Genomic DNA, 9,456 nt, shown 5'->3' with positions numbered 1-9,456 from the left:
ACAGGGGTGTCAGGGTGCGGGCGTGTCAGGGTACTGGAGTGCTGGGATGTGAGGGTACAGGCTTGTGGGAGTGCTGAGGTGTGGGGATACAAGGGTGCCGGGGTGTGGGGTTGCGGGGGTGCCGGCGTGTGGGGGTGCCTGGGTGCGGGACCGGGCTCGCTGCCGCTAGCGGCGGCCCCGCGGGTCCTCCGCCCGGAGCCGTCGGCCATCGCGGCGACACGCGGGCTGGCAAGGCTGTGGGCGGGGCTGTGGGCACCGCCAATGGCAGACGAGCCCGCGGCCGCGGTGGGCGGAGCCTCGCCGCAGCAACCCGCCGAGTTGCCCCTCCCCCTAGCAACCGCCGCCGCTCCCTGCGCGCCTCGCTCTGCCCGCGGCCGCCCCGCGGCGCTCGCCGCCGCCGCCGTGACGCGCGCGTGACGCCAGCGCGTAGCGTGCGGGTGACGTGCGGTCCCGGGCAGGCGGGCGGGGCCGGTTTGAACGCGGAGGAGACGGGGCGAGAGCGGGGCAGGTAACGGGCCGGGCCGAGGCGCCGAGGCGGCGGCGGGGCGGCGGGCGGCGGGCGGGCGGCCGGGGTGGCGGGCCCGGGCCTGGGGAGCGGCCGGGCGGGGCGGGCCGGCCCGGCGGGCCGTGAGGCGACCGGCGTGAGGCCTGCAGGGCCGGGCCGCGCCTGCCCCGGGCGCGGGGTGCCGCGGGGCCCCGGCGGGAGGCGGCGGAGCGGGGCGCAGCGGCGGGGGCGGTGAGGGCCGGGGAGGCGAGGGCCGCGCCCCACCCGCGGCGGGGGCCGTGCGGCGCGGCCGGCCCTGCCCGGCGGCAGCTGCCCGGGGCGGTGCGGCCGGGCGGCGAGCGCGGCGGCTCCGCTTTGTGCCGGCGGGGCCGGGCGGGGGCCGCCCGCTGGGCGCTTCCCCCCCGAGGGACCGCGCGGGGCCGGGGCGCGTTGGGGCCGCGGGGGTGGCGCGGGGGCGCGTGCCGTGCGCGGCCGCGGTTCCTGCCCGCGGAGGCCCGTGCGCGCCCCGGTGAGCTCTGCCCGGGGGGAGCGCGCAGCCGCCGCCTTTGCTTCTGGGATCGGCCGGGGCTCCCGGCTGGGGCAGCGGGGCTGTCCCCGCACCGCCCTGCGCGGGCGGCTGGGCCGTGGCGGCTCCGCGCCAGCCTGGAGCGTGTGGGAGCGCGGCGGTGACAGCCGGTGGCCGTGGCAGCCGGGGCCTTACACCTTCCCTTCTGTCTTTCAGAAAATGGCAGTTAATGTGTATTCTACTTCAGTGACCAGTGATAACTTGAGTCGACATGACATGCTGGCGTGGATCAACGAGTCTCTGCAGCTGACGCTGACGAAGATCGAGCAGCTGTGCTCAGGTAAGGGGGCTCAGGGGAAGCCCCGGTTCGACGGGTACCCCGGTTCTGTGGAGGTGCAGCTGCGCTGGGTGAACTGCCTGTGCTGGCCCTCTATAGCCATGCTGTTGGCTTAATTCCTGGCATCAGCAGGTTCATGGTCAGTGTTACAGTCTGGTTATGGCTACGGTTTTATTGAAATGGTTGTTAGTAACATAAGCATGAGGAAGAGGCTTGTTCTTCTGACTTGCTGCAGTATAGATGCAGTAAGAATGAATGAGGTCAGTGTGGGAAAAAAAAAAAAAGACTCTGAGGAGAGGGTGTTTTCCAGTGAGGAAATAAGCATTTACTCTTGATGTATAGGCATGGTAATGAACATGAACAAACGTGACTCCTTATGGAAGAGATCTACTAAGAGGGAGGAACTCCTCTATGGGAAGTTGGGCAGAAGGAGAGGTGTGAGGAGGGTGTACTGGTGACTCTTGGGTTCACCTTCTGGGCTTTGCAACTCCTTATGGTAAAGGAGTGTGTCAGTCTGTGTCAGCCCAGCTGACTTTAGCATGGCTGAATCTTGGATGGAGTTGTAGGCAGAAAAGGGGAAGTGGTTGTGGTACAGAAATGGAGTCAAGTGTCATCAGAGGGAGGAGTGTGTGTGTGTGGGAGGAGGCTTGTAAAACTGAATAGCAGGTAATGGTCTATGGGGTAAGAGTTGAAAAAAAACCTTAAGGCTAAAAATGCAGCCTTGGTAAAAGATGGTGATTTAGAGAACTGCAGCAGGTAGATGGAAGGGACTCGGTGAAAAGTGGAAGTGCAGCCCATACAGTGAGTTTGAGATAAGGTGTTGCTCACAGGATGAGAGATGTGGGTGGAAAAAAAGGAGGAATAAATTTAAGTTTGGGACTGTCAAGGCAGCCTGTTGCTGAGTCCGTGGAAGAAACGTCAACAAAGAATATAGAGAAGCAGAGGACTTACAGTAGACATCTGGCAGCTGTTTGTAGTGGTTTTTGTCTAGTGAGGTGTTGGAGAAGAACTGTAAGGGTGAAGGAACTAAAGATCTACAACCACAGGAGTAAAGGAAATGATAAGGATTGTCTGCTTTCAGATAGGCAGGTTAAAAAACCTGTTGTGTGCAGCATTGACTTATACAGCTGAGAAGTTTTGCTTAGACGTGGTGCAAGTCTTGAATGCTGTGAGAGCTCTGCCTAGAGAAGTGAGGATAATTAATACTGACTCTGCAGAATTTCAGCTCACCTGTTCTCAGGAAAAGCCTGTGAGCTATTGATGTGGCATGTGCAGAGTAATGTCCCTTTCCTGTGTCTGCAAAAATGCTTCATGCCTCTGCAAGTATGGAAGTGGCTTTTGTTGTCTGTCATAGTCATGTGAAAGCAGGAGTTTCCAAGCATGCTTTTGTTACCTTTGGCAAGGGCAGTAGTGACAGCAGCAATTTGAGGTTGCAGAAATGCACAAAAGATGACCTTTGACTCATAACGTGGTCTCTTTTTTTTGTAATGATGCTTATTGCTCTGATTACCAGTAGTTAGCCAACCCCTGATTTCTGGCAATTTACTAATTTTAATTAATTTTGAGTTGGGCACTGGAGTTTTTCAGCAAGTGAACTGAAAGACAGTGCAGATCAAATGGCAAATTTTTTTTATTTACACCAGTGGATGAGCAGCAATCTTCTAGGAACAGGTGAAAATGGGAGACCCAAAAGACCCACAAAATAGCTTGACAGAAAGTGAACAATATAGGGCCTTCTGTTACCTGTGGTTGCAATGAATAGACTAGTTTAGGGCAATGCCACTATGGTTTACTTCTTGGCCTCACAAAAGCTTGTTGTGTAGCTGTTTGATATTTTAGGTTAAGGTTCCCACTACTCTCCGTGTGCATCTAAGTCATTGATATTGATAAGGGAATAACGGTAAGAACGTTGCAATTGTATTTTCAGTAGCACGCAGTTGCAGATCACTGCAGAGTGAGGATATAGTTTAAAAATACTTTTTTATTGGGTATGTGTATTATATGAAAGCTAATCTACTCTTTGGGGCTGAACTGAATCCTTCTTTTGGTCTTATTACGGTAAGAGCTGAAATGAAGGACATGAACTATTTAAAAGTAATAGAAAGAAACGCTGTCTTATTTCAGTTCTTTGATCAAGGCCTGATTTAAATGTAATACAGCTTAATTTGGCCTCTTACCTTTGAGGACACCTTGAATTGTGTGTAGGTTCTGTTTGTAGTAAGTGAATGTATCACTATTTTAATAATGTTTAAATACAGCTTTTAGAATAATTATTTTTTCTAGTTTAGCTTTATTAATGTTGGTAAGAGGATAAGATAGCTTTGATAAGAGATTACATGGCTGTTAGACACCTGTGATATCTCAGATCTGTATTGATGTCCATGAAGAAGGGAAGGTCAGATTACTCATTGGATTTTTTTTTTCCCCACTCTTTGAATTATAGAGGCAGGATTGCTCTTGTTCATTAGAGTTCAAGTCATGAAACCAAAAGTTTGGTTCTGCAGCTTGCTTAAGGATATTTACAGCCATGCTGCACTAAACAAAGGAGAATGAAGGTTCCTGTTTTCTTGCTTTTGATGCCTTTAAGGGGTTGTGTAGCTGAGGAATGAGTCAGGTCAGTTTGCTGATCTGACTGAAAAACAGCTTATGTAGGCTAGTGAGCTGACTTGATTCATCCTGGGATTTGTATTCTTTTCCTTTTGGCAGGTGCTGCGTACTGTCAGTTTATGGACATGCTCTTCCCAGGTTCTGTAGCGCTCAAGAAAGTGAAGTTTCAAGCAAAATTGGAACATGAGTACATTCAAAACTTCAAGGTTCTACAAGCAGGTTTTAAACGAATGGGTGTTGACAAAGTAAGCTGGTTTGTAATTGATTCAAAAGTAGATGGAACATACTTTCAAATTTAGAGCTAAATAAATCTGGGAACAGAGTTTGCTTTTTGTTTGTAAATCTCAAAACTTTTGGTTTTGGTTTGCACTGGTGTCATCACTTGATCAAGGATGCCATCTGCTTTACTCCAGCTAAGGTTAGGTTTCCATTTCTTCATGATGACATGAATTCTTAGATTTTAATTGTGTGCAACTTACGTAGCAGAGGCTAACATTGAAATTCCTATGAGATAAGGTTTACTTAAGCTTCCTGTTTGAACCGTCTTTGTACCAGGTATGTTACCATAACCTGCTGGTATGATAGTCCTAAGGACTTCCCATTCCTCTTTACAAGCATGTAGAATCACAGAATTGTTTAGGTTGGAAAAGACTTTTAAGATCATTAAGTCCAACTGTTAACCCAGCACTGCCAAGCCCACTACTAAACCGTGTCCCTGAGCGCCACATCTACACATCTTTTTAAATGCCTCCAGGTATTGAAATATGTAATTTTAAGCTAGTGAAAATGAGATCTGTGAAAAAGCTTTTCAGATCAAGTGGTAGTTATGCTTACAGAAGGGTGATTTATCTAGGTAATAATTACCGACAGCTTGTTTAGTGTGATGCAGAACACTTCTGTGTTAAAGCTTTTTCCTGTCCTCTAAGAAGGCACCTCATTCAGTGTTGACTGGCAGCTTCAACACACACTGAATCTGTCTTCTGCGTGGGGGAAGGAGCTTGTGCAGTATGTCCAAAACTGGACACGTGCTTTCAAATGCCAAATAATCACATACTGGTAATGGCTCTTGGCTCCAGGTCATGGACTGTCAGCTCATGGCCTACAGACAAGACTTCACAATTTGCTGCATCTTTTTAATAATCTTCAGTTATACTCCTCATTCCAGAGAAATTGTAAGTAGCAGGTCTGTGTGTTAGCGGTCTGAAATTGGCCAGCAGTCCAGATTCATGAACTGGATGAGCCAGCTTCATGTTTACAGAAGGAAGTTTTGTGTTGAAACTTGATGTAGCAGAAACCTTGCTGCAGAATTATTTAAATTATGTGGACCCTCACAGAGAAAGCATGATTTGTTTTTAATTCCAGTTATTAGCAAAAATTCTGCTATTTGACATACGGTTATGTTGAAGGAGGATTTTCTTTAGACTGGACAAAGAATTACATTTGCGTATCTTCTGAGTGCACTAACTTGAAAACTTTTTATATAAAGAGAGAGAGAGGTTCTTTATCCTTAATATGAATTTGACTTTTTATTTTTTCCTTCCAGATAATTCCTGTGGACAAACTAGTGAAAGGAAAATTTCAGGACAACTTTGAATTTGTTCAGTGGTTCAAAAAATTTTTTGATGCAAACTATGATGGGAAGGAGTATGATCCTGTTGCTGCTCGACAAGGCCAAGAGACGGTAGCACCGAACCTTGTTGCTCCAGTTGTGAACAAACCCAAGAAATCTCTCAGTTCTAGCAGTGCAGGTAGAGAATATAGTTAAAAAGATTATCTAGATCATTAAAAACTCTGGGGAAAGTAAGACTGGGTTGCTATTTAAGATCAGCGTATGAAATTGTAGTATTTTGCATCTTGTTTCAGAGGTGCTAGGCCTCAAACACTGAGTCATCCTGTAGTAGCCAGTTATCTGGAAGCTACAGAAAGAACAATCTTTAAAAGAGAAAGTGGCAAGGATCGGTGCCGACACATGCGAAATAATAATAATAAAAAAAAAGACATGTCACATGGAGTCAGGAAGAAGGAAGGAACATGTCTTCAAACTCTTAACTGCCTAAGCATGTTTGGAAGGGGGTTAGTACCTTTCTAGGAGGAATAAAGATGTTCTGAGAGGAACTAACTGAATTAATCTTGCAGCCCCACAGAGGCCCATTGTTACACAAAGGACCGCAGCAACCCCGAAAACTGGTACTGGAATGGTCAAAAAGGCTGGGGGAGATGACGAATCAGCAGGATTGATTGAGCAGGTGTGTTGGCCAGAATGGCACTGTGCTGACCTGTGCTTTATAGATTTATGTGCAGGTTTTTTCTTTTTTTTTTTTTTTAATAGCTTGAAATGACTGGGTCAGGCAGATGGAAGAAAATGATCTGAATCTAGTAAGCTCATTTAAAATCACTTAATCGGAAGCCTTCATTATAATGGTCTTGCTTTCCTGATAGGAGCGAAACCCTTTCTGCAGTACATGAGTACCCCCAGACATTTAAACCTAATATGTGCCATATCATGCATAGCATTGTTTTTAAGTATTTCCACAGCTGTGTTGCAGCTATCACAGCATTCCAACTGAGCTATGAGCAGCTGCTACTTCACTGAAATACTGAATGTAATACAACTAAAACTGCCATCAGTGTGAGCGTTGTCTTGAAAAAATGTCTTGGCAAAGAAAACTGCAGGGTTAGTGCTTTACCTATTTCATGTAATAACCCTTTAGAATTTCCAAGTGGTATCGCTTGTGTTGGACTGGGTGTTTGTTGTGGCAATAATATTACGATTTGAGAAATACAGCTTTTCCTCCTCTCACAGTCCCCCTTCCCACCCCATCTTGGTTATTTTTGAAGTGCTTTGCATATTAACACCCTTCTGAGACGTTCGGGGAGCCTGCCTTTTCGATAGATACTACTGAATTCTGTCTTTGATGGATAAATTATTATTGGTGCCCTTTGGCAGATCAATGTATTGAAACTTACTGTTGAAGATCTGGAGAAGGAGAGAGACTTCTACTTTGGCAAATTGAGGAACATTGAATTGATCTGCCAGGAGAATGAAGGGGAGAATGATCCAGTGTTGCAGAGGATTGTGGAAATTCTTTATGCCACAGATGTAAGTAATCTGGTATAAATTATATTGCATAGGTCCTCCCTCCCCTTGTAATTGGAAGCTGGTTTGCTTTCCAGGGGCTCTGTCTATTTCTACATTATTATTTTTTTTCTTTAGGTTTATGGCCTAGCTTTTTCCTGTAATAAAGGAACAGATAACATAATTACAGTCAGGCAGCAAACAAGGTTAGCCTTTCATGAAGGCTAACATATAACAAATAGATCAAAGCTGAGGAAAATAACTCTTCTGGTAGTATGTCTTGACGCTGTAAATGGTGTCTTAAGGGTATTTATCCTGAGTAAAAGGAGGGGGAAAAAAAAAAGAGCATACAGAGTAGCCAGGAACTGGTTTGACATCAGATATTCATTAAAGCACTTGTTTTATTCCCCTTCAGGAAGGCTTTGTGATACCTGACGAAGGAGCACCGCAGGAGGAACAAGAAGAGTATTAACAGACCACATACTGTACCAGCAGAGCAGCAACATCAGAATTCTTTGCCCCAGATCATGTGCTTAACTGTAAAATACTCCACTTTATTCTTAGAGGACTCACTGGTTTCCTTTCATAAGCAAAAAAGTACCTCTTCTTAAAGTGCACTTTGCGGAAGTTTCACTTTTGACAGTGGGTTTGAGTTAGGAGCTCTTTCTCACTTCGTAGCAGAGCAGTATTCACATCTAGGTGGTATATTTAGGGAGCAAGAGGCTGAATATTTGGAACTTGTTGCAGAATGGTTTGCTGGTAAAACACTGGTTTGTGGGAAGACTCTTTTTGTATCTAAGGTGGTGTGTAGTAGAGAAATTAAAGACTCTGACTCACAGAAAGATTGAGTTAATGTGAAATTGCAGCACAGAAATTATAATAAAATGCCTTAAGAGTATTTAAAATATGCTTCCATATGCCAAATTGAAGTAATGTGACAGGAGATTTTATGTGCTTCATATTGGGGGTAGACGTTTGTTTAACTCCATTCACTGCTGTCTGAGAGGCCTTGCATGGCAATCTCACTTTGTCAGCAAGTGCTCAAAAGGGGCTATTAAAACAAAACTCCATTCCTATGTAAAGCTGCTTACTAAGTGATTAGTTCTCGATGAAATAGGCCTTAATGTTGCCTGTCACAAGATTAGAGGGAGTATGAACAGCTGAGACACATAAATTACCTTGAAGAGTGCTAAAGCCTTTTTCTGTGGCATTGTGGCTAATGACTTTGCCAAAATGTACTGTGTTTTCTGTAAGAAAAAAACAACAAAAAAAGCAAAGGGCATCTAGTCTTACTGCCTAAAATGTTCTTCAGAAGTAATTTTCCTTTCTGGCTCTTGTTTCTATTTGTCCTGTTTCTCTATTTTTGTTGCTATGATTTTTGGTCTCTTACTTGTTCCTTTCTCTTTGCCATCCCAAGAAATGCTGATCAAATCCAACAGTTGTAACAGGACTTGCACTGTGCAACTGTCTTAGAATGAAAGTGAATTGAGCATGAGGATGATGATTTTTCTGTTTCTCTCTTTTTTTTTTTTTTTTTTTTTTTTTCCTTTCAGACCAGGGCATATCTAATAATACTAGCCAGTTCAGTAGTCTTCTGGGGTAAAAACTAAAAGATGCTGGCTAACAGAGCTAATGTTATTGCAGAAAATACAGTACTGAGACTAACTTAAATATTAATATTTAAAGTACTTTCTTTAACTGTCCTTTTTTGCTATCATGCCCCTCATTACTGTTGTGTTTGGCAAGATCCTGCAAGACTTCTGATTCCCCTTCACTACTGAGATTGATCAGTCCTGTTGTGCTTGTATTCATTTGTTCCTGGTGGTAGCTTGTCCTAAAATGTGTGTAGGAGAGCATTTTATGGTAATTGTTGTGTAGTGCATGAATCTTTGTGAAATTCAGAGAAAAACCCAAATTCAGTGAATGCCAAAAATGCAAGTATTTAGCCATTGTTTAAAATTGCAGTGGTGCTATTTCTCTTGTGGCCTTTTAGACTTTTGTTGCCCTAAAACTCCATTTACTGAGAAACCATATTTGACTTGGATTTTTCTTGACAGGGTTTTTCTATTTTAAGCAGTTTCTAAATAAAGTTCTGTATTTCAAGAGTGTCATGTCTACTGAAGTCTCTCATGCTTTCAGATACATTTAGGCAAAGCTAAAGTTTGTGATGGTTTTCATGATGAAGCTTGCAGGACCTGGAATATCAGCTTTCATTCTCCAGTCCTAGTTGCAGTCATTGCTGACTCGAGTAGCAGTAATGTTGAGACTTTCCTTGGAGTGTGCTGGGGGAAACCATTGCCCGAGTTTACTGAGTTTCTTTTTTTTTTTTCCTTTATATTTTTTTTTCTCTCTCCTTCCCACAAGTGGATGAAATGTGAATGTGTTGTTGGCTTCCTCCTCCTAATGGTGTGTGAGAGAATGGGGCT

The 9,456-nt window shown here is 45.2% G+C and overlaps 1 protein-coding gene across 2 annotated transcripts; it reads left to right on the top strand.

Annotated features, from left to right (window-relative positions):
• The first annotated feature begins 396 nt into the window (after window positions 1–396).
• Window positions 397–9,136, top strand: MAPRE1 (microtubule associated protein RP/EB family member 1). Of its 2 annotated transcripts, none has more exons than XM_040608643.1 (7): window positions 397–508; window positions 1,227–1,350; window positions 4,054–4,199; window positions 5,498–5,702; window positions 6,091–6,200; window positions 6,902–7,054; window positions 7,446–9,136. In XM_040608643.1, the coding sequence occupies exons 2-7, from the start codon at window positions 1,230–1,232 to the stop codon at window positions 7,500–7,502; spliced, it is 792 nt and encodes a 263-aa protein (XP_040464577.1). In that variant the 5' UTR covers window positions 397–508; window positions 1,227–1,229; the 3' UTR covers window positions 7,503–9,136. The 2 variants fall into 2 exon arrangements, with proteins under 2 accessions (XP_040464577.1, XP_040464576.1); XM_040608642.1 differs by having other exon boundaries at window positions 437–504.
• Window positions 9,137–9,456: the final 320 nt, after the last annotated feature.

This window comes from Falco naumanni, chromosome 10 (genome assembly GCF_017639655.2).
Source record: "Falco naumanni isolate bFalNau1 chromosome 10, bFalNau1.pat, whole genome shotgun sequence".
NCBI classification, from domain to species: Eukaryota; Metazoa; Chordata; class Aves; order Falconiformes; family Falconidae; genus Falco; species Falco naumanni.
This window is presented reverse-complemented; position numbering and strand designations above follow the sequence as displayed.

Coding starts and splice junctions, on each gene's coding strand:
- MAPRE1 (XM_040608643.1), top strand. CDS start 1,230: ATGGCAGTTAATGTGTATTCTACTTCAGTGACCAGTGATAACTTGAGT. Junction 1,351..4,053: donor GATCGAGCAGCTGTGCTCAG/GTAAGGGGGCTC, acceptor TCCTTTTGGCAG/GTGCTGCGTACTGTCAGTTT. Junction 4,200..5,497: donor AACGAATGGGTGTTGACAAA/GTAAGCTGGTTT, acceptor TTTTCCTTCCAG/ATAATTCCTGTGGACAAACT.